This window comes from Geospiza fortis, unplaced genomic scaffold (genome assembly GCF_000277835.1).
Source record: "Geospiza fortis unplaced genomic scaffold, GeoFor_1.0 scaffold112, whole genome shotgun sequence".
NCBI classification, from domain to species: Eukaryota; Metazoa; Chordata; class Aves; order Passeriformes; family Thraupidae; genus Geospiza; species Geospiza fortis.
The window spans coordinates 5,723,626-5,748,402 of NW_005054298.1; the positions used below are offsets into that span (position 1 = coordinate 5,723,626).

At 44.2% G+C, this 24,777-nt stretch overlaps 2 protein-coding genes across 2 annotated transcripts in view; one reads left to right on the plus strand and one right to left on the minus strand.

Moving 5' to 3' along the window:
* The window catches only part of LYPD1 (LY6/PLAUR domain containing 1), a 15,520-nt gene extending 8,188 nt beyond the window's left edge, over positions 1–7,332 (plus strand). Inside the window, exon 2 of the mRNA XM_005416008.2 lies at positions 4,647–7,332. Within this exon, the coding sequence (XP_005416065.2) occupies positions 4,647–4,882 (236 nt within the window). The 3' untranslated portion in view covers positions 4,883–7,332. The remainder of the gene's footprint in view (positions 1–4,646) is intronic.
* The window catches only part of GPR39 (G protein-coupled receptor 39), a 74,004-nt gene continuing 54,465 nt past the window's right edge, over positions 5,239–24,777 (minus strand). The window contains exon 2 of the mRNA XM_005415742.2: positions 5,239–5,778. Coding sequence (XP_005415799.1) covers positions 5,255–5,778 — 524 coding nt within the window. The 3' untranslated portion in view covers positions 5,239–5,254. The remainder of the gene's footprint in view (positions 5,779–24,777) is intronic.

Here is a 24,777-nt window from a genome sequence, read left to right on the forward strand (position 1 = left end):
CCTGCTGAGCTGTGCCTTTGCAGAAAGCAGTTTCAGAGTAGCTGGGTCATCATGGGAGTGGGAAGGTGACTTTTTTTGGAAATTAGCTCACTGATCTCAGAGGTGATAGCCTGGCTGCCTGTTTTGGCTCTGTGCATTTTGCTGAAGGACACTCCTGAGAGTACAGGTGCAAGCTGGAGTTGCACACTGCTTGGATTGTGCTTGGCTCTTAAAAGTTGGAGTCATGCTTACACAGCATCTTTTTGTCTGCACCTCCTACAACAGAAGACTCAGAGGTGTCTAATAAGGTTCTTTTCAATCAGCAAGAGAAAAACCTTGGATCTTCTGGTGCCTTCTGCATAAAGACAGTGTAAGTAGGTGTGATGTCACCTTTTTTGGTTGTCCTAGTAACAGGTTAAGCTGCTATTCAAGAGACATGCACTGGGCTGTGCAGACAGGGTAGAGGAAAGAACACTCACTTTTGGACTGGAATAAATTATTGCTCGAATTGTTTGTTACAATCAAGACAGAATGCACTTGTGTGTGGACAAAACAGTGCCAGAGTGCAGATGCACAGGACTGGACTGGATCCAGCTGAGAAAATAAATATTGCAAGCAGGAACTACAGAAAAGCCAAAAGATTTACACCCATCCCTTCATTGCAAGGAGTAAGGCAGAAATATTAGTTTGGGCCTTGACACTGTCTAAATATGTGATGATTTGTGGGGCAGAGAGAGGTGTAACCATGGGCAAGCTGCTTAGTCTAGAAATAAATTTTCAATGCCAAATTTGAGCCAAAATTTGCTTTAAAAAACCCCTGAAAACAAACATGGCTGTTGTAGGTATATGTGACAGGAGAGGGTGTGGGATTTGAGCACATTATCACACAGCTGTTCTAGCTCTGTGTACTCCCCCCTTACCTTGAAGTTTCTTGATCTGCATCCCACAAACCTTGAAGCCAAAATAATGGAAAATCTGTTGGTCAGTAGTAGCTCTTTCACAGTAAAACATCCGTATGGTACCTAAACTGCTGTTGGGGGTCTGCTGATCCCTGAAAAAGTACAAGTTACAAACTACTTCCATCAAGTAATTGGTCAATAAATATACTAATTGAGTAGCTGTAAATATGCTAATTGATCACTGGTGCCAATTGTGGAGGGTGGGCAGCTGGGAATGACCCCATCCCAGTAAAAGCAGGGTGTAAAAAGTGAATCTCCTTGCTTAGCCAGTGACTCAGAACAATCTGAGGTAGAAGAAAAGCTTCCAGAAAGGTTTGCAATTATTTTTCTGGGTGATATGTTAATGAATGCATTGGGCTGATTGCTCAGGCAAGAATACCCAGTAATTAGCAGTTATGTCTGTGCTATGAGTCTTGTGAGGCAGATAACCACTTTGAAGATCTGTCTGCAGTTCAGCCTGCTGGTGGCAAATGATTCAGGGAGATCTTGGGGATGGTTTGGAACTGGCTCAGTGATGCTGCAAGGGAGGAGTTTGAGGAAAGATCTCAGGATGTAACTCAGATAGAGAGGAGGCTGCTGTCCTGGCTGAACCCTGGGGGTGAGCTGAAGTTACTGGGGCCCATTAACCTGTTTGCTGGAGTGAGGAGATGGTGTCTCTGCTATCAGATCATGCAAGTCAGTTGTACTCATGTGTTTCCTACCAGAATTATGATAGGAAGAAGATTAAGGAGTAACTAAAGACACAGCACAAGTGTTTTTAAAATGCCACACCTGCAGTGCTAACATTCCCTCTTTTTCCACCAACTTCTGTGCCTGTGTGCATTGTGTCTTCCTGTCAAGATACTGCAGAACCAGAGAGAGAGAGAGCACAGCCCTTCCATGCTGAGCAAGCTTGCTTCTTACCTGATGCTTTGTAAAAAGCACTTAGTGTGATAGCAGCTGGTTTGTGAGATCAAGAGACTCTATCAGTACTCAAAGGAAAAGATCTTGGATGTGAAGGGCATGTTAGCAAAGGAGCTGTTAAAAACCTGATGGAAGAGCTGAGTTTTTTAAGTAAAAAAAATCTTTCTAAAATTTAGATAACTAGAACAGGGAATGGGAATAAACAATCATTTGGGTGTGAAATTTCCTATTGTAAGGCATTTACTGAAAAGCAACTGGAGAAGTGTTACAAGGGGATTTTGTTGCTAGTCAGATTATTCTCCCTATTTAGGTGTGAACATGGTCCATCTGTTCATGAGACTTTGAGCAGTAAAATTTCAGTCTGTGCAGGAATATTGTGTTTTGACTTTAAAAGGAGCTCAGGATTGTTCTGTGGGATTGATCCTGGGGAACAGATCTGTTGTAAACCTGTGGAGTTAAGCTGCAGGACTTTGATTTTTTTGGAGGAGAGGTTTCCTAGAGTTGTCTGGTGAAAACCATGCCTCAGAGGGCATCATCTAATTGTTCACAGCAGTAAACAATTCCAGGCTCCTAATCTATGGGAGAAGTGCAAAGTGTGATATTTCCACACTATAAATTATCCAAACTAATAAATCACTAGTTCAAGTTGTGAACAGAGCTTTGCAGGAAACCTGTGAAAAGGAAACAGCAGGAAGAGAGTGATCTATAAAATGATGGGAATAGGAAATCTGCCAGGGTCAAAAGCTTTTTAGAGGCTTGGTCTTTGAGGGGAAAGTCAAATTCACTGCTGTTCATGTGGGAGACTGAGGAATGGCTGAGTTTGGTGGGTGTTTGTTGCTCAGGGAAATAATCTGTGATGGGGAGATGCGAGATCAGGTCATTGTGCTTGGTTTAATTGAATACAGGAGTCCTTTCTCAAGAGGGAAGGGGAAGGAAAAACACTAATTGTAGCCATGGGAAGAATCATATCTGCCTCTGCTCTGGGAAGACCACAGGAGGAATATGGACAAAGCACTAGGTCTTTTTGGGGAACATCAGCTGAGATTTTGGTATTGTAAAGCTGATCAGTGGCAGCACCAGTGAGGCTCCTTGACAGCAGTGGTTTGTCAGCAGAGACAGAACTCCCTTCTTTTTGCAAACTGTAGTAATAAAGATTGCATTGCTTGATCTGTGTGCCTTTGCTGTTACAGGGAGAACAGCCCACAGCTCCTCTTCCTTCTTGAGAAAAGGCTCTACCTGCTGTGTTGATTGATTGAAGCTCACTGGAGACAGAGGAAGATTTAACACTCACTTGAGGGCTTCTCTTCATAAGTTCAATGAGATAGATAGCCTAAAAACACATTTCAGAGTTGAGATTTGCAGAGGGAGAGCACAAAGCAAGGAAACCCCTGCATTGTTGGGATGGCAGCAGTGTTGTGACAGTATAAAAGAATTGCTTTAATTAAAAGTCTCTGAAGACAGGAAATCCTTCTTTCTGAGCACAGCCCAAAGAAAGGGTGTTCTGCTGCTACTCTCAGCACTCAGAGGTGCAGTGGCTCATGCCAAATTACAGAGGTTTCTCCTGGACCATGGAGGTGCTGTAGTGGTTATTAAGTCTCTGGGGACTGAACAAATATCTGCAGGCACTGTACATCTAGCACCAGGGTTATGTTCCCTCCTCACGCCCTCCAAAAAAGTCTCAATCGCTGTGCATATAAAGACATTTTGGGACCATGCCACAGGACGCAAAGGCACCATTCTCCAAGAGAATCGTGTTCCCTTGCTTTTCAGGAGGAAAAAACTAAAACCTTTTGGAAAATCCCATATTCAAAAAGAATAGTGATTTTATCATCCTTAGGAATATCCCTACTGCTTTTTGTAACTACCAGCAGGCAAGCATCCATTATCTATTTCTATTATGTGTATGTTTTTCTAAGACAAAATTTCTACTGTAACACTTGCAGGACATTTTTGGAGTAATGAGGTGGGGAACTGCCATAACCATTTTCCACTGTGACAAAAGAAAATACAACTGTGTATTTTACAGCTTTTTTAAACCATGTTAAAATAGCAGCTAAAATATATGCATCAGAATGTACTTTTTCAGTTAAAAACAATCTGAGAAATTATAAATTAGCTTATTAATTAAAATTACCTTAAATTACATTCAAAAAGGGAAGACTTTCAAAAAAGACACTTCCATAGAAATGGAAATTTTTGTTATTGAGGGTATTAAACTTCACAGATAAGCAAGAACTGAGATTACCTGGAAAAGTACTTCTAATTTTTCTTCAAAAAAAATTTAAAAGGGGAGGGAGGAGGATGAAAGTTTTGCTTATAATCATCCTCCTTTTACTCCTAGTTACCTGTCTGTGTGTGGCAAAGAAACAAGAAAAAAAAATTCTCAAAAGACAAATGAAGAGCATAGAAAGCTGTAATTACTTAGACACCTTAACTCAGACATGTTCAGCAATAGAAACAAAACTAATTTTCTCACTAATTGCATTTCAGTTATAGCTATTCAAACAGTTTATTCTGAAAGATGAAGAATTCCAGCTATAAAATGCACCATTTGATATACATTATGCAAATTAAGTCTGTCATATTTTTGGTTCCAACCAGGATCGAAGTACAGAGAAATCCCAGGTGGAGCGACAGCGGTGCCCCGGCAGTGCAGGGCTGTTTGTCCTGTCACTGCCGAGGTTTCTGCCCTGGGCACCAGCAGTGCTTTGGGGCACTGAGAGCTGGCTTTGCAGCTGCTTTTGAGCAGGAATCCTGCTGTGAGGTGTTCCCCTCAAACGGAGTAACCCTTGTTGTGTGTCGCAGGGATCATGTACCGCAAGTCCTGCGCCTCCTCGGCCGCGTGCCTGATCGCCTCCGCCGGCTACCAGTCCTTCTGCTCCCCTGGCAAGGTCAACTCCGTCTGCATCAGCTGCTGCAACACTCCCCTCTGCAATGGACCCCGCCCCAAGAAGAGGGGCAACTCTGCTGTGGTGCCCAGGGCACACATGATGACCACTCTTCTGCTCCTTAAATTGGCTCTGTTGGTTTTGTACTGCTAAACTTCAAGCAAGTTGGTTTGTTTGGTTTGGTTTTTTTTTTCCCCTGACGCAATTTGTTCTGCATCCTTCTTTCTTCAAAGACGCTGCAATTATTTTCTGTTTGTTTCCAAATCCCTGTCAAGAGCAAGGGAAGTTCAGTGGTTGTGTGGAGAAGAGGGGCTGATATTTTTGTCAGCTAATGAGTTCATTTAGCAGATTGAATTTCCAGTGTGCACTTAAAAATCCCAGCAGGACACAGAACTCCTGTTCCTTTTGCATAACTGGAAACAAATCCATCCGTGTTATTCCTTTTGCCATGTTGTCACTTTCCTGGGTCATTTCAATTTCCATCTTTTTAAGCTCATTGCTAAGCAGTAACTTTGCCTTATGAGGTCACACTTGATGTTCACAAAGGCCGTTCTGTGCGCCCTGACCGGGCTCTGAGCCGCTCTCCAGGGGCGCCACTTCCAGGCTGGGATCTGAGGGTGCAGAACCCGTCTCCTGTGGGCTGCAGCCAGGCGTGGGCTCCTTCTGGAAGGTGCTCAGGAAAACTTTGGCATTGCCCTTGGTGGAAGAGCCGCGCCTGGAGGACAAGAAGAGCAGGGGGCGCAGGGAGCGGCTGGGGCGCGCCGCGGAGCTCTGGTTGGCCCTGAGGAACCGCTCCCTGTTGGCGTGCTGCAGCGTGAGGCGGCAGCACAGCACCTGCAGGAACACGCTGCGGAACTGCCGCGAGGAGATGTTGTACAGCAGCGGGTTCACCACCGAGCTGAGGTAGAAGAAGATGTCGGCGATGGGAAGGAGGGTGACGTAGGCTTTGAAGTAGGGGTAGGTCCAGTCCTGCTTGGGTTTGGCGGCTGCCATGATCCTCCTGACCTGGTTTGGCATCCAGCAAACCGCCAGAGTGGCGATGATCAGTCCTGCGGGCACAGAGAGCGAGAAAGAGGTCTGCATACGTGGGGGAAGACACATGAAACACCATCAGTTCTGCACTTACTTGTTAGGAAATGGTACCAATTTTTCAGTGTTTTGCTTGACAGCTTTTTCTGCCAGTAGCATTTTTTGTTTGTTGTTTTTAATAACTGTTACAAGGTCATTGCGGCACATGCTCAGACAAAACACTGCAGTGCTTGGATGGTGTTTCTTTGTACCTGTTGTCATTTATTGGTTTTCAGAGTGTTCTTTCTGTGATCATCTGTGTCTTTGGAAAGAATATGGTTTTAGTTTGGTTTCTGCTCTTACATTTCTTCTGTCTTTCCCTTTACTTTGAAAAACAAACACAATAAATAGAACCTATAGCCATATTAGATCAGGCAATACCCAGAAGAGATCAGATTCTTGTTTGTACTTTACAAAAAAGAAAATGTATGCATAATAATATATTTCGTGTTATTTTTGGTAGATTTCCTCTTACAGAAGCTATTTTTAAGTAAAATGTGTATGGATCTTTTTATGGTAATTAAGATATGTTGGGCTTTCTTAAAAATCAGATTCCAGTGGAATTAAATGATGAATGTAAATGAGAAAAACCCAAGCCTAATCATGAAAGTGTAAGCAGTTTCAGATTGTAAATTATGCTTTAAAATGTGGTATCTGACCATTTTGTATTTATATGTAAATATAAATACATGTTGCTGCATCACTAATGGCATTAAAAAGGGGTGGCTGAAGTGTGGGATGTCTGAAAATTCTGCCTGCGTGGATTGAGTTCTGCAGAGTGCAGCAGCCCTGCAGGAATGTGCCAGTGGCTGGAGCTGGCTGTGCCCAGGCAGGACATGGAGCAGGAGCAAGGCACCTCATGGCATCCTCTGTTTCTCCTGTGTGCCATCATTGGAAATCCTGCCACCCTGTGTGACATCCCAGGTACACAGAGTCACTCCTCCTGCTGCTGCTGTCCCAGCAGTGCTGGCTCACAGGGCAGCCTTCAGTCTGCTGCCCCCTCTTTCCTTCTCTCTGCGCAGGAGCTGTGCCTTACACCAGCTTTGGAGGGAGCAGAAGCTGCAGCTTGGCTGCTTCCCTGGGCAGGGAATGTCCTGGTGGGGCAATTCTCACCCTGTGTCACCTTGTTAACCTCATCCAGTACCTGACCCCTGCTCCCAACAGCAGCACAGAAGCTGTTTAATTCTTGCTTCTCTAGGCTGAGTCAGATTTCCCCCACTGGACAGGTCGCTGTAGCAGTGCCACTCAGAAATAGCAGGGTTTTGAAGCCAGGAAAAGGATACTTCACTAGCAGGAAGATGTGAATGTAGCAGGGAAGGGAGGCAAGAAATAGAATAAAGATTTTTCAAGGCTTTGAAACTGCCAGAGCTTCATCAGGCTCTGTCCAAGTTCTCACCACCAGTACCCCCAAGCAAAGAAAAGGTATGGAATGCCTTTTAAAAAAAGAAATAGATTTTTTTTCATAAAAGGGATAATGACTTTAACGAATTTATTATCTCCCTGAATAAGCTACCAAATAAAAGCTCTCCTTTGGATCCCTTGCTTCTGTAATCACTTACTGTCACAATAACTTTGTTGGGATGGGGACGTAGCAGATCTTAAACCTACAGCACTGGCTTAAGAGCCCTGGAGGGCTGTTATTGGCAGGCCAGCAGTAAATCCATCAGCAAAACCTTTGCCATTTTCAGTTCTTTACCTACCAGAACTCTCCTCAGCCACTGTTTCTTTGCTCTCAGTCCCACAGTCCCTCCCTGCCTCTGATTTTCTCCTGCCACCTTGCCTCACTGTTCAGTACCTGCTGTGCCCCCGTGATCTGAATTTTGCATTAATCCTGCAAATGTTTATGGCCTTCAGTGCTCTTTTCCTGCTGTCATCTTAACAACTATAGGCTGTCAGTCCTGCCATGGGCCAAAAGCAAATAAGGCCCCTTCAGCAGTGACTTGTGATGGGCCTTATAGAAAGGCAGTGGAAGGATTCTGTTGCTTCACTGGGGCTTCTTCTCTGGTGCAACTTAAACACAAAGTTCACAAGCCCAAATCTGTGGAATTCTCATCAAATTCTACCAGAAGATCTCTTTCAAGTGAGAAGAAAATGAGCTGTATTGTACAATTTTTTTTTTTTGTTCTTGGTTAGAAACAGGACACTTCATCATGCTGATTAATAGTTTCCTAAATTATGAGTGCTGCTTTGAAAAACTGTGAGCAAACAATGCATGCATTCATTTTTAAAGCCCAACTATATTGCTCTGAGATGTCTGATATTTTTTTGCTTCTATCTGAATTCCTTGGCATTGACCTTTCTTTTTAATTCAAACTGCCAACTGCTTCAGATACCTCCTTATATTCTTCAGACCCTTTTGTTCTGAAGAAGCGAGTATCTAGTAGTGTGTACAGCCAGTGAAAAATGAGCTGCTTGTGCCCTTGTGCAGCACAGGCAGGTTTGTCTCTCGGGGTGCAGGAGGGGATGACGGCTGCAAAACTGTTGTTTCCCAGGGATGACTAATTGTTCATTTTCACACTTTGAGAAGATGCCTGTTGACTGAAGGAGATGCACCATGCAAATAAACATGCTGACAGACTCACAATATTTTTTGCAGCTTTCACACTTGGCATGGCAGTGTGGAGTAAAGGGAAGCACAGCAGAAGAGCACCTCGGGTGTGACGGTGTTCACAGGGCTCCCAGGACCAGGAAGGAGACGAGGGTCTGACTCCATGTTTCAGAAGGCTGATTTATTATTTTATGATATATGATAATAAAACTATACTAAAAGAATAGAGGAAAGGGTTTCATCAGAAGGCTAGCTAAGAATAGAAAAAGAAGAGTGATAACAAAGGTTTGTGTCTCGGACAGAGAGCCCAAGCCAGCTGACTGTGATTGGCCATTAATTAGAAACAACTCTATAAGACCAATCACAGATGCACCTGTTGCATTCCACAGCAGCAGATAATCATTGTTTACATTTTGTTCCTGAGGCCTCTCAGCTTCTCAGGAGAAAAAATCCTAAGGAAAGGATGTTTCAGAAAATATCATGGCTACACTCGGGAAGCCTCTGAGCTCAGCTCTGCTGCTGTCAGGCCCAGCCTGGACTTGGGCTCAGGAGTTGGTGTTGTGCTGCTGTGCCAGAGGTGCTTAAACAGCCTCAATCAGCTTGAAAGGAAACCACACTGAATCTTACACCAGCGCTGATGTATTTTTCCTGTGAGCTTGCTGTCTGATGGGAATAATTCTTCACATTTCAGCTCATGTCCATCTTTGCCTTCCACTCCTTCTTATTAAAGGGAGAAAGATCAGTAGCTCTGCTTTTTCCACCCCAGTTTCCTGATCACTGCATGGAAGTGACACAGAGCAGAGCTTTATCTTCCGTGGAATAACAGTGTTTATAAACAAAGTAATGCTGTGGTTTTGCAACCTCCATCACTGGTGCTTGAAATTTCCAACTCACATTTGAATTACTCCAGTTCAATCATCAGCAGGGCATTAGAAAAATGCCAGCAGAAGCCAGGAGCCCTTGTGTTACCTTCTGTAAGTAAGAACATCTCAACCTTTAAATAAGAGCAGGAGCTTAGAATTCATTTAACATTGATTTAGATATTTCAAGGTAACACACAAAACAAAACAAAAGACATGAAAAGGTCCTTGACTAAAACTACACTATAAAGTTAAACCATAAACAAGCCACAAAACAGTTTACTCCAAAATAGGAATTACCACATCCTACTACTGTTTGAATCTGAAAAAAAACCCAGCCCAAGGCTCTTTACAAAAAAAGCATACAAATTTAACAACACTTTAAATTTGGGAATCATTATTCTAACTTCCCAAAAGTCAATCTCACAGTATTAATTCTTAATATGTGACAAAGGATCATTTATGTAGTAAAATAAACCTAGCATCTAAGTGCCAGTAGTATAAATATTCATTGCTGGCAGAGAATAGGAGTTTGGCAGTCATCTATCCCTTAGCAATACTTTTTTATTACTCAGAAAATTCCTCTGGGCCATAGGGGACTGAATTAAATTCATTATGAACTTTATTGGGAAGGATTTTAAATATGTGCAAATGTCTGGTAGAGAGGGCTTCCTTCTCCACATTTCCCCTTGTTCTTCTGTTGAACAGGTTTTTGTCTTTTTTTTTCTATACCTGAGCACTTAAATCTGTCTCCTTTTAAAACCCAGTGCTTTGCCTCTATCCTGGCTGCTGCCAGCCATCCCCAAAAGCCTGAAATTGTCAACAAGATCATAATTGCCACCAGACAGTGCCAAGAACAGGTTTCCTTTGGCTGCCCCAGCCCCTTAGCTGAGGCTGTTGTTGACCTCAGGTACAAAGTCCTTTGCCTGTGCACTTCACCCTGACCATCCAGGTGGGTCAAGGTCTGCCAGACTCTGCTGCTGCTCTGTCCCAGCCAGCCCAAAGCACAGCCAGACCTCAAACTTTGCCTTTCTGGGATCTGATTAATGACACAAAGGCGGGCTCCCAGCATCTGCTTGTAAACTGACATTTAAATGGCAATTGTCAGTGGAATATAAGCATATGGTTACTGAGCTGTGAGTCAAGTGCAGGCAGGGATGCCATTGGTTCAGAGGAAGAGCTTTTTTCAGTGTTGGTTTCACTTTTGTGTACTTTGCCTGTCTATACTCAAAGGCACAACATGACACTAATGCTTAGTCACAAAGTCTTCAAACAGTGCATCAGAAGTGCCAAGAAGTCCCAACAGAGGAAGAAAGACCACCTTTAATTATTAAGTTTACCATCATAAAGCAATGCTAATTACAAGGAAAGCACTTGGTCCCTACTGGGTTCTGCTACAGGCTTTGAAAACATGTACAAAGATACCTTCCCACTATCAGGGTCTCAATGGTCTCAATATCAGCCAGTAATAACTCAGGAGAAAGGAGAAAAAGCAAAGACAGAAGTACTAATTAAGAATGCAACTTTCAGGAGGTGAGGTTTTGGCTTGTATTTGTGTTATAGTTATTATTTTAACCATGAGAAAAATCTTGCTTTTCGTTAGAAATAAAGACATAAGGCACTAGTTTACTGTCTTTCTAGCTTCCAAGAAGGGTCAAGGCATGAAATGCAGCCTTCAGTCACTGAGATGACCTTCCCAACTGCAGATCAATGCAGTGCTGCCTTCCAGCATCTGCAGCTGCTCCGTGCCTCTGCTGCTGCAGCTCCCTGCATGTCAGGAGGCAGCTGCCATATGCTTCTTGTCTCCTGACAATTGCCACTGAAATGTCAGCTTACAAACAGCTGTTGCTGTCATTGCCGCAAGTTTGGCTTGGGAGTGCAGCAAGGACAGCAGGCAGAGTGATGCCTGAACGGAGCTGCCCCTGGGCACTGCAGGCTGCTCTGCCTCGGCTGGGAAACTGAGGCAGGCTGGAGCACCTCAAGCAGGGGACTGTTTTCCATGCTCTCCAGTCTCAAGGATCTCCTGTTGGTTCTTCTTTGGACAGGGAAGAGTTTGGAGCAGTTTCTCTGCTCCTCAAGCAGCTGGGTGGAACTTCAAACCCAAACCTGCAGCTTTTAACAGCTCCTGGTGAGTCCCTGGTGTCAGCCCCTGTCCAAAAGTGACTGGACCCCCTCTCTATCTCTGACCAACAGCAATGAGCTGTTGATGAGCAGAAGGGTGTGCAGGAGAGTGGGAAACAGGAACACAGCTTCTCCTTCTGCTCCTAGCCCCATCATTGCCTCCGCCATTGTCTCCCTTGGGTTTAAGGGCAGAAAGTTTAAAAGCAAGATGCGCAGAGAAACTGCAGTGTCTCTTCAAGGCCTCTGGGGAAATTGCAGTGTTTGTGCCAGAGCTGGCATCTCCACATAAAAGGGTCTGTATGGCACAAATCATGTGCTAGAAGGCCTTTGTATATCCTGAATTAGTCTTGTCAGTGCTGTCATGCCTGCATCCTTCTTGTAGAGCCTCTCATCATCTCTCTAGGAAACATCTGCCTTGCTCTAGAAGATCCAGAATAAGGGAAAAAGACAACAGGACAGATCTGAGGGATAATCCTCCAGACACAGAGAAGTGGCCACACTCCTCTTGCCCACACACAATTGCAGAAGGCCCAGGCAGGCTGCTGGGCTCTCTGTGGCCCCAGAGTGCTCCCAAACCCAGCTCCAGCTGGCCCACAGACACACTCACACAGCTGTGAGATAAGCCTGCTACAGGGCCCCTATCACATCCAGCTGTGTGCCCAACACCTGCACATCCTTGTCTGGGCAGAGATTCCCAGCTGGGTCTCAGATCAGCCCTGTCCCTGCTCTGTGTCCCTGTCCCTGTGGGCACTGAGGCAGCTCCTGGGCACAGAGTCACTGCAGGCAGCACCACCAAGCCTGTGGAACACAAGGGCTGGTTTCACTGCCCTTACCAGTGTACTCATGACCATTAATCTCCCATTTCCCAAAACCCCACCACCCAATCTGTATTCAGTGCACAATGCCACGACCATCAGTAAGGGTTTTGCTTGAATGAGGGCTGCATCGTGCTCCATGGGCAGGATAAACTTCTAACAAAGATTAAAAACAGGAAAAGAATACTAATACAAACTTCTCCCTTGCCCCTCTCAACCACATGCAAGTTTCTTTTGCTGAAGGACAAACATTATAGTAATAATAAGCACATATTGATGCATGTTGAGGAGAATATAAAATGTATTAACCTGAGAGATAAATATTGATATTGCTTTGTCCATGTCAATATTTAGTTCAAGGGACAATAAATTTTGATATTCACTGAAACAAGTCAATACATGCATTGCCACATGCATTTTCTATAAGCTCAATTTATTCAGAATTTGTCCTTTTTTTTTATCCTCAACTTTCAGAATCACAGATTTGCCTCTCAGAAATGCTTCTCTGTAAGAAAAGAAGGAAATAAGAAAACTAGCCCTACTCAGGCAGTAAATACAGGGAGAAAAAAAATGAGAAGATACGGCCAGTGTCTATCTCCCAGGGATTTCCCTTTCAGTTTTTCCAACCACCAGGGAGACCCTCAGGCTCCCTGTGGGCTCTGACACTGGATCTGGGCTGGCTGCTGTGTGCAGCCTCCTCAGAGAACAGGGATTTCCTTATCAGCAGCTCGCTGCCTTTGCTGTGGGGCCACCTCACTTACAGACCACATACACAGTGCTACAGGCAAAGCAAAACTGAGGTCAACCCCTGCCCTGCCTCTGCTGCTTCTGCAGGGGAACCAGGGGCAAAGAAGAGAGGGAGACAACAGCTTTGTCACCAGCACAGGCAGGAAAATCTCTAAGTGCTCACAGAGAGGCTCTGGCAAACACCCCACAGCCCTTCTCAGAATGGCTTGAGCTGCACAGAAGCCCGCAACAAACACGTTATCCTGGTGAGTGCTGCTGGAAGGATTGAGCATATGGCCTGGGACAAACGGCTGGAAAGCAGCTCCGTGTACACCCCATCAACAGCTCCCAGCACAAAACCAATGGACCAGCAAGTCCCACAGCCCTCAGAGGCATTTGGGTCCATCTCATGCTCCTTATGCTGCTCCAGCTCCAAGGGTGCTGTGCAGTGAGGCCACGTCTCATTAGTGAGCAAGCCTGGGGGACAGGACAGTGCAGTCCCATGGACTGGAGCAAAAAATGAAAGGCACTGAGGAAAAAACCAGCTGCCTCTTGGGGCAATAAATGAACCAAACCTGCAAGATTTTAATAAATGTATTGCTGTTCCATTGCACATAAAGTTGTGTCTCTTACAACTGAAGCCACCATTAAGAGTCTCACTAAACCCCAAATGCTAAAGTGATGCACAAATTCTTCTTGTAAGGGGCCATGCTCTGCTCAGAACAGCAATGTGTTCAGGTGGGGGGCACTGACAACACAGGGACTCTATCTTTTATTTTATTTAAAGCTTCTATAGATAACTGGAGTTGTCAGGCACATGAAGAAGAATTGCACACAAGAATTTGCCCCATGGCATCAGAAAATCACCTGCTGCTGCTTTTGACACTTCATTTCACAGGTGACTACGTAAATCATCACTGGGGCCCAGCAGATGCTGCAGAATCCAAAATCTCACTTGGATTGGACTAACTCCCCTGCCTTAAATCCCCTTAAGGGTTCCATGAGACCACTGAGACCAAGCTGTCTTCTCAAAGCTTCTGGCCAAGAGTGGTGTCATGGAGCCAAACCAGGGATACAAAAATATCCCCACAATCCCTCTCTCTGCCTGAAACCCCAGCATCAGCCCACAGTTTGCTCCATTCAGGTCCTCCCTGCCCTGCCACACACATTTCTCCTCTTGACTGGCAACAGAGAGCTGCTCTGGGCTGGCTGAAGCACAGCAACATCCCATCAGTGCCTCACTGGCAAAGAGTAAGGCCAATTTTGTGTTTCCAGAAACCTGACCTTTAATAGAAGCCAGTGCTGAAGGAACCTGCACCGAAGAACACTTGACCTTCCTTGCAGAGGTGCTGATGATGCTTCAGTGTCCTGGGTTGAGAAACATGAATACTGCCATTAAACAGGAAGATTACAAGAGGTTTACATGGAGCTGAAACAAATTTTGTCTGTGTATCACTGATGCAAACATCTGGGACCTGCAGGGCACTACAGCAAAATCTTTTCTGCAGCACTGGAACATAACTTAAGTGGATCCCATCACACACTTCTCCACAAGCAATGGCAATCATTGCTCTTCAGAAGAATGACCTATTTTTACTTTGCACCATCATCTCACAGCCCACAGCCCTTAGAGTGGAACCAGAGGCACCAGAAGTTGCCAGGGGAACACAGATATGCAGAACATAATTAGTGAGGACACAAGTGTTAACAGTTTTACTTCTTAGCAATTTAAAATGTCTGACAATTATCTTCAGTTCCTAGCAGGGTCAATTTTTGCTTCTCAAACATTTTTAAATACTGTCATTTCTCAGTACAAACAGCAGAAAAAACCTAAAAACACGGGAAAAGGTTTCACGACAGGAGTACTGTTACCAAACGTCAGCAGACGTTTTGTGAAACACTGATTAAAGTCTTGATATGCTTTTAAAAACCAGACATGCTCATGGAGTACCAGAGGGAATCGTGTCAGTTTTAATGCTCTGTGTTGGGTTGGCATGTCAAGGGTCTGGCAGTGGGTGGCTGCAGGGGTGGCCTCTGTGAGAAGCTGCCAGAAGCTTCCCCCAGGTCCAGTGGAGCCAATGGCTCCAGGATGGACCTGGCACTGGAGGATTATCCTGCTCTTCAGAGTTAATCTTACAAATCAAACTCCATCTTAGCACTCCTCATCAGCTATAATTCAGTCCTGAATGTGCACAACACAGAGATGATGCTTTAATCTCTGATAAAACTGGATAATTCAGCGCTAAGGCTGCGCCCCATGAGAGCGGGTTTGTCTTTCAGGTCACTCACCAACACACCACAGCCCTTTGCCTGGGACCCCAACTCTCTGCACAGAGCCAAGGCTGCCCCCAAACATAAAAGCCAGCAGAGTTTCCAATGCCCCCTTGCCCTCTTGGGTGCTTTTCCTCACAGAGGTGGGTAAACAGTCATGAACATACAATAAATACCAACTTGGCATTTGAAGTGAGAGTTGACTGTTCATTTGTGCAGTTTGTCAATAAAAGACAAAATCCAGCATCTGCTTTTGAGCCATTCATTACCCTTCACAAGCACAATTTGCAAGTAAAACATAAAAGCCCCTTTAAAATCAGAGCTAGTTTGGTAAAAAGAAGATCAAGAATGTTGTGGAAATATTCATTGACTCAGCAGCAGAAGACATAAGAGGGTAAAATAAATATGAATTGCTCACTTTTAGAAATTTTAACATTTCAACTGTCAGGAAAGACACGCTTATTGGAAATTGTTATTTCTGAACTGAGAAAGTATTTTTAAAAATCACTAATATGGACTGAAATGTGTAGAAGGGAAGAGGTTTCGTTTTTATTGATGCTTCTTCCTTGCAAAACAAATTCTTACCATGGTTGCTTTGATTTTCTTTTAAAAAGACTGAAGACCTGTTTTCCTTCTGCATTGGCGAAACAATGGGGAAAATACATCTTCCATATAAATCTCATTTAAATTCTGCATTCTAACTAGCAAACACAATTTGGAATTGAGAGGTTTTTTTGTTTTTACATTACAAAATGAGCCGTTGCAACATTAAACAGCTCAACAATCAACTGCAGAATACAAATACAGAACGATGCTCTATTAGCTCTGCAGATACATCAGATACTTCAGTGAGCTCTGCCAGAAAGACAAGCTTTAAATATATTTTATATGGAACTGATGATCATGGGGGGATCAGCAAAGCTCTCCCTAAATGAGAGATGTATTATCAACACACAAGTCAGATTTTCATAGGAAAAACCTGTAAATGAATAAAACTTGCTCTATTTTAGCAAGTGAGATGAAAATGGAATTATTGATGCACAAATGGTAGCACGATCATGCTTGCCAGCTGCTCTAAAAAACAAATGCAATTGGAGTTTATGTTCAGCAGCCTAAGTGAGAAGAGAAACCAAAGCAAATTGCCATCAAAATCATGTGGATTTATCCAAATTCCACCGACCAAAATCTGCAACAGGAAGCAGGAGCCAGGGAATGGGAGAGCAGAAATCCACAAGGCAGCTGTGGCACCACTGGCGTGAGGCTGACAGTTCAGGGGCTCAGCTTTCAGACTGAAGGGCACTTGTTTGTTCTCCTCTGTCCCTGAGAACTGTGATTATTATCATAACCTGCAGGAGGTGAGGAATGAGCTGTTTGGTGGTGGCAGACAGGAACCTTTTGGGAAGGGCGGGGAGAGGAGGAATCTCTGATTCGGCCACCTCCAGTGGCAATCCCAGCCCTGCAGGGCTGAATTCCAGTCTGACTCTGAATTGTGTCCTGGCTGGCATGTCAGTGGGGGAAACAAAGTAAATGCTAAGCAACAAGGCACTTTTATTTTCTAAATTAGGCCTAACCTTTGATTATTTGGATCAAACCCCTGGGCAGCGGCAAAGCTCCTTGAAATCACTCTAAGAAAAATGTCCCAGGCAAACAGGGCTTGTTTGCAGCTTCCCTCCAAGAAGGCTGCTCAGGGAGCTGTAGTGTTTTGATTGCAGCAAAGTTTCTTCTCTGCTAACACCTGACTCCCCTTTTATTTACATTTTGGAGCTGTCCAGAGAACTGTAATGAGTGCAAACCTGTCACAACCTCCTTTCTCAAGCATTTTCAAGGAATATATATGCAAGATAAACAGCATTCTTCCTCCCCAACACAGCCTTGGCAGCAGCCTAATTCAGTTTCTCAAACCAGGCTGGAAGGCAAATGTGCTCTGCAAATGGCATTCAGGTAAACACCTGGGCATGGATTTGCCCAGCACACGGACACCATCTGGTTGGAGAGCCTGCTGTCTGTGCTGTGATATTTGCACTTTGCTTCCAGAAGCTGCTGGGGACCTCCAAAATGTCTCAGGTGGGCAGCAAATGAATAAACCCCAACCTCAGCCTTGCACCTCAGCTATAGCAGAAGACATCAGCTCATTTTGCTGCCTGTAATCTATTTGAAATAATCTCCCTTATTTAAAGTTTGGGGGAAAAAAACCCCACTGCATGCTTCTTTCTTTTATCCAAGCTCTACAGGGTGCATTTTGCTGGCCTTTTAACTCTCATTTATTTCCTTGGGGTGAATCCACAGCTAACGAGAGTATTCCAGGTGGACCTGGAGCATGCAGCTCTATCTTTTGTAGCACCTTTTCAAGAAACACTAAGAGCCATAAGATATTACTGCAGACCTGAGAAAAGTAATTAAGCTTGAGCTCCAAGTATCCAACAGCTTGCTCTGTCCCTTTCTTCCAGAAAATGAAAGAATAAAATGGTGCTTTTTGAAGGAAACTCTATAGACAAATAGCAAGAATCAAGATGTAGAAATGCATTCTATTATGCCATTTTTGACATAAATGCTGGGATCCAGTGATAAATATGGTGTTTTCTGGAACACAGTGAGGATACAGAGGATTCTACAAAGGCCTAAATCTACCCTACTGTAAATTACAAAATATATTTCTTCCTCCAGTCACATGCAGCTGATTCCAACTGTGGACACACAGGACCCATGTGAAGAGAAAAGACTTCTACAATAACCCTTTCACATATAATAAAAATATGACTGTGAAAGAGAGAAAGAAGATCATTAAATATCAGAATTCACAGCAACTGAGAGGGTGATTATAAGCATTTGGGAACTTTCCTATGCATTTATATAGCACTTTAAGTTCAACTGCTCGGTCTTCAGTTTGACCCAGACCATGACAGAAATAGATAATCCTATTGCTTCTGACATTGCTACATAATTTAGTAGCTGTTCTGCCCCTCTTAACACAGCTATATCCACTGGACTTTCATTTCTGGTCCTCCTTCCAGAATGGTCTCTTCCTTTGAAATAAGTTTTTCTACTGAGAGCTATCATCTTGAGAAGAGATTTTCAAATACTTTCTTTTGAACTTTGTAAGGTTTCTACCTACTAATGAGTGAAACCCTAACTCCCAAGAAGAAATAGAGCTAATTTTTCTCAAAGTATTCAAGAGATTAACCCAAAAAGTAAAAATCACCTTGCCATATGGCAAGAAACTTCTTTGACCAGTAAGTCACAGGGCAAAGGACAAGCAGCTCTTTACTAAAATATCAGAGCTAAAATGGTCTCTTTCTCCTCAAAGTCAGAGAGCCAAGAGCCAGGACTTGGTGCTCTGGTGACCCCTGGGTAGCTGTGAGGGGGGTGACCCTTCCAGACCCTGCCTCCCTCCTCTGGAGTCAGGGAAAACTCTTTTGGTGGCTGCACTTTTAAAGCCAAAACAGAGCATGGGATCTGCTTTGGGGCACTGATGGGCTCCTCCACCTCTTCACTAAGGGCAGCTGGAACATAAGGGCCTCCAATTTACCCCAAGCACCAAGTAAATAATGTCACCTGATTTGCTACAAGAATATTCCATCTACAGCATCCACCTAAATCCAGAGGCAGCATCTTCAAAACCCAGGCACTTTTTTCCTACTGCTTTCCATAGACCAAGTTAATTTATTGGACAAAAAATAAATGCAGAGATGGAAACTAATTCCAGGTAGGTAAAAGCAATCATGTACACTGGTAAACAACAAGGAACAACACAGAGGAAAACCATATTTTAAAAGGCTGGTGCATAACACTGGGATTGCACTTGCTCTGCTACCCTGAGCCACCTCATTACCTCAGTGATTGCAGAAATCCTGCTACACTCACTTGGAACTTCACAACAGGATCAGGGGCTGAATGCAGCTGAAAACCCATTTAATTAGCAGCTGATCACAAAAACCAAAATGTACTTACTTGCATCTCCAGATAACAGGAAAAGCATTTCAATTCTTACTGCTGTAGCCACAATTCTACATTAAACTGTATTATTTTTTAAATCTTGTTTGCAGTCAATCATATTAACATGCCCTATAGGAGTTTTTTGTGAAGTACGTAAAAAAAACCCAATGGACACAGTGTGGAAAAGCATCTCAGCATAGTATGACGACCTGTGCTTAATTTTACATTCTTTTTTGGCAAAAATAGTAGTTGTTCTGCACTGAAATTCATATTTGTAATAAAAGCCCCACTCAGCTGCTCATATACTAAAGAAACAATTCATGGCTGAATAATGTACCAATTCAAAAGCAATCTCTCTAAGCTACAGGAAACCTCTTGAGTTGCAAGTCTGAACAAAATGAAGCCTCAACGAAATGAACCACTTTGAAACTAAATGAAAATTTAGCCAATTGATCTGAACGAGAAAATCCTATGTACAATGCATGTTTTTTTTTATCCACACTAGAAAGACCTGCTGGAAATCATGTTTGGAAAAAAAAATCTCACTAATAAAGCAAAAGATGGTGTTGTTGTTTGTTGATTTGTTTTTCTAAAGGATATTTCTTTTTCTAATAGGATAGTGGTTTTATAACTTCGTGTTTAAATAGCACCTAGCCAGTGCTGAAAGAAAAAAAAAAAACACTGGATGTTGTCTTAAGAGGGATGTTCTGTCTTCCAGCTTTAATTTTTAATCTGCCTTTTGGTGCACCTGGCTCCTGACAAACCTCTCAGCTCCAGAGTTACTCTGAGATCAGCACACCAGGAGCCAGCCCCGGCTGAAAAGAAAGGGAGGGTTTGGTTTGTGCACTGCCGTGAGCTACTGGGGCAAAATGATTGCAGATCAAAATTATCAGGCTGCTGGAGCAATTTAGGCTGGCAAGATGAAGAGCAGAGGGAGGGACACGATGCAAGTGCTGGATGTGCAGCCATCCAGCAGTGCTGCAGGAGTGTAAAGGGTAATGGAAGAGGGGATGGTAAGAGAGGAGGGCTGAAGGCACTGATCGTATCAAGAATATCTTGTTTTTTCAAAGCGGCATGCCACAAGAAAATGTTATTCCCACTGATCCAGTAAATGAGTCTGTTTTTCATGGAGGTGGCTTAAGGAAATCATGGGTGCGTGGAGGAGAAGGTCTAGTCATGCAAAAGCACAATTTGCAGTTGGAAGCGGGTTTTGAACAAGAGTCAAATGAGAACACCTTTAGGGAAGACACACAGCTCAACCTCATCCAGGACTACTGGGACATAAAAGGGTAGTTACACAATTACCAGGGACAAAAGGCCTTTTCTCATTAAAAAATAAATAAGTATGGTCAGCAGGCTCAAAGGTGGGTTAAGAGGTGTCAGTGCTGGTGGATGTGCCAGCAGCAGGCAGGGATTCTTTCCCAGATTGAGACACATACTGGGTTGGGTTGAAAAAAAAGCTCCTTCCCAATCTGGTCCCAGGGACAAAATTAAAACTCTGTTGTAACAAGATGAGCAGCAGTGTTAGACATGTGGGACTCAAAAGAACATTTTACCCATCTGAAGCACTAAGAGAAAGGATTTGCATTGTACATTTGTACAGAGCAGGGGATTTTTTTTTTCCTAATTAAGTGGTATTGAAATATGCAAACTGTGAGCTGCTCACTCACTCTGCTAGAATTAGTGATTTACAGTGACAAGTTTACCTTTAGTTCCACACCTGGAAATAGGAGATAGATCAAGTGATAAGCTGCCAACAGTGGTCTCAAAATGGAGAGCACTTTACCCAAGAGCTCCTTGGAGCTTGCTGAGCTGGCACTGCATTAGAGCAGATCCAGCAAGATTTTCCATTAGTGGCAGCAGCTGAAGGCAGGTACAACAGCATACCAAACTGCACTGGTGCACACTCTCTCTCCATGCTTTAAGGAGCAAAAAGAGCTGCTGCCCTCAGGAGGTGTTTCAGGAACAAAAGGACTCGGAGCATTTCCCCAGGATGAGGAGGAGCTGCTGGCACTGAGCGATGCGAGGACGGGAACACACACGGGTCCTGCTTGGTACCTCAGCCCTGGTGGGCACCCAGCACTGGCTGAAACCTGGGCATAGGGACAGGGACTGCAAAACCTCTGCCCCAAAAAAGAGCCATTTTCCAATGTCTGCAGCTGTCCATCCAGAGGAGCAGCTCCCTGCGCCGCTGGCTGGCAGAGCTCAGCAAGGATCCCCCTCCCACATCTCCGGGGAAGTTCCTGTCCCCCAGCCAGGACAGGGGTCTGGGGGTCTCTCTCACACACTTACACCATATCAACAACATCCTGGAGAAACAAAGGAGCATCAGAGCTGGCAGAAAACTAAAGCACAATAAAACTCTGCGGCCAGAAAACAACACCAGCGCAAAGGAACCAGTCTCAGCACTGAGGATCGACTTCCATCTCGGAGAAACAGTTTTAAGAAAATGCCACCTCTCATTTGTGCTGGGTTTCTCTTGTCTCCACCAGCCAACTTGGCATCCCCCCTGACAGAGTGCCATTGGTTCCCAGTGCAATGTGTCTGGGAAATCTAATTGTTTCTCCAGAAGCACTTTCTAGCTCGTGAAGTTCTTTAGAGCTGCCATGCTCCGTGGCAATCACAGTGTCTCAATAAATATGCAAAAGTGTGCTCAAGCCAGAAAGCCTTCCAAGGAACCAAGAGAGCTTTCCCCCCCCCCTTCCAGCATGGCTCAGAGCTGCTCACAGTCTGTTTTTGTCAATAGCAGTCAGGCAGCAGAGCACAGGCACTGCTCAGGAGGGTGCCAGTCTTACACTCCCGCAGGGCGCCAATCCCACGGGGTGACACCAGGGACACTGCGGGATGAGAGCAGCCAGGAAACACTCACACACACACCATTCAAGCTGCTCTAGCTCACAGCTCGTGGAAAAACCCCTCTCAGCACTGTGTGTAGCAATGCCTGATAGCTGTAAATAACTTTTTCTGTGTTTAATTCATGTATAATGAAACAGCAGTGAGCAAATGCGGCTCAGCACTCAGGAGAAGAGGCTGCTCAAGCAAATGCATCTTTGAGCCTGCATGGCAGAGCCCTCTTGCTGTGCCACAGGCTAATGGATTCCAGTGCCAAAACATGAGTGTTGCACATTTAAATATTAGATTTGTTACGCAGCTTTAAAAGCAGAGCAGTTGTTCCCACTTCCAAGCAGGAAGGTCCTATAGTCCTCAAGTGAAAATGCAAACTCTGAGCTCACTTTTGATTAGAAAAACAAGGCCAGTGTAACACTACCAGTGATAGCTGCACCTTTTGGTTGCTCTTTTTAAAATGGATTTGAAATAGGAAGATGCTACAAGTGTTAAAAGATTTCCTCAGCATCACAGAGAAAGCACTGTCCCGAGGCAGAGCATCAAACAGATGTGGATGTCCTCATGGAATCTTTTCTTCTCATCTCTGCTGTCTTCCTGGACAAATTTACCAGCCAGAGCAATGGCAGAGCATTACTTCAGCCCTTTCCCATGATTAACACATTCAGACTATGCTGCAAATCTTCCTTTCAAACTTAAAAAAAAAAAATAATCAAAATCTTACTGTTTGAGAGAAAGAACCCCAAAAATCCATAGTTTGCAGAAGAATGTATCCATATTTGTTATATGTTAATGCTTTACCACGGCAATTAAAAGACTGGAAAACAAACCCAAGTGACAGGTATATTTTTCAAGATCACTGATCTTTCAACTGGGGGGGAAAAATTCCCAGCTTTAATTGCACAAAGCTGCATATCATAGTTCCCTCTCTTGAGATTTCATTATAGGCCTGAAACCAGAGAATTGCATTGCCAGGTCTTGCCTGCTCTTCCAGCTATTTCTGGTTTTTAATAATTATTCATTAATTGCACACTATGATAAGATCCTTGCTGTTTTGAAACATTTTCCCTCTGGCCCCCATACTATTAAAGACCCTGACTGCCTGCCAACAGCGTAAAATTAAAAATCAAAGCACTACCTCTGAAAGGTTTAATATGTGCCACATTGAAAGAGTTTCTACAGCTTACAGCCATGTAATTGCATCACCAGCTAACTGCACCATCTCTCCCAGTGTTTGAAATGTTCTCCTTTGAAACATCAGCCAGCTGGGAGCAGAGGCTTTGTTTAACACCCTGATTTACTCTATGTGCATGCCAGAGTGCTCTTATGTCTCCTGTGTCCATCCCTGCTGCCTCTCAGGCGCTGCCATCCCCACAGAGGCACCCTGCTCCCACTGGGGAGAGGGATTAAGGAGGGAAATGAAGAGACAACAGTTCAAGAAGATTAAAACCAAGCTGAACCTCCCCCACTTAAAATCAGGTGGGGTTTTGTGCTTGTTTTGTGCCTCTTGCCCCCGTTACAGACCCATCCCTCTCTTTCCTGTGCTGCTGCTCCCAGCCAACAGCAGCCCCTGACACTGCCCTCCTGCCCTGGGCTGCCCAGCCTGCTCAGCCCACAGTCGCAAAAACAACTCCCATCAGTCCTTTCCTTATGCATGTCCTCTCCAAAAGGGGTGAAGCCCCCACATTTTGCCAGGGAAGGAGCAGGGACCCCGTGCCAGTGGCTGGAACAAACCCAGCAGCCCCAGTGACAGGCAGCAATTCACAACCACGTCCTTTTGCTGATCCGCCAAGATCTGAATGGTATTTCTTCACCTAAAAAATCTCAGTTCTTCATCGTAAAGGTGGTGTGGATAAGGACAGGTGGCCAGTGACCAGCCCAGGGCACACAGCCTCACTGCTGAAGGAGCCTGCAGAAATTTGTGCAATTGAGTTGATCAAAGCTGGTTTAGACAAAGAAAACCGTGCAGATGTAGCTTGCATTGATCGAACTGAAGTCATGATATGCCAAAGGGGAATAAAGATGCCCTTCACACAGTTTGGCTTCTTTAATGATTTCAATATTAACAGTGCTCTTTCCCAGAAAAAGGCAATTTTCTACCTTCATTTTTTTGGACCTTGTGATTATTACAAGTGCCAAAAACTGTTTAATGCTTATAAAAGCATACCTTAGAAAGATATTACTCCTCTGCAATCCCTCAAATGAAGAGGCTTTGGTTATTTTTATCTGTTTGTGCACCAATACACACTTTTAATTCAAAATCTGGGTCCTGCCTGCGCTGTAATCTGGTTGTCCTTCCAGTTCATCAGGTTTCACTTTCACAGTGCTCCTAAAATCAGGCTCCTGCAGGCTCTGTGGAGCCTCCCTGGAAAGCTGGGTGCCTCTGCCCTGCTTACTCCCTAACCTACAGGCTGGAATTCTTCTCCTTTAATCCCACACTATCATTGCAACTGAAAACACAAACACTGTAGATAACAGTAGATGGCTTGCTAAGACAAAGCACATCTCTGTTCACAGTGGCTTTAGGGAGCCAGAGAAGCAGCTGTTTGTTTTCCAAACTGCAATTTAGAGGTTATATAATAAAATGTGCACTTTGTTTTGCAGAGATTTTCTGCGTTTCAGGCTGCTCCCTGAAGAGGAGGAACGCTGCTGGTGCCAAGGCATTTTTAATGCTGGTGCCTGTGTGGGGGGCAGGACAGGACATGGGGGGAATGGAGGTGCAAATGTGGAAATGTGGATTTAGGCTCACAACATCAGGTACTGAGACCTTGGGCTGACTCCATCCTAAAGCTTGGGCCTTAGAGTCTAATTTAAAACAAAATTCATCTGCCATGGTAATAATCTTTTTACTGGAATTGAACA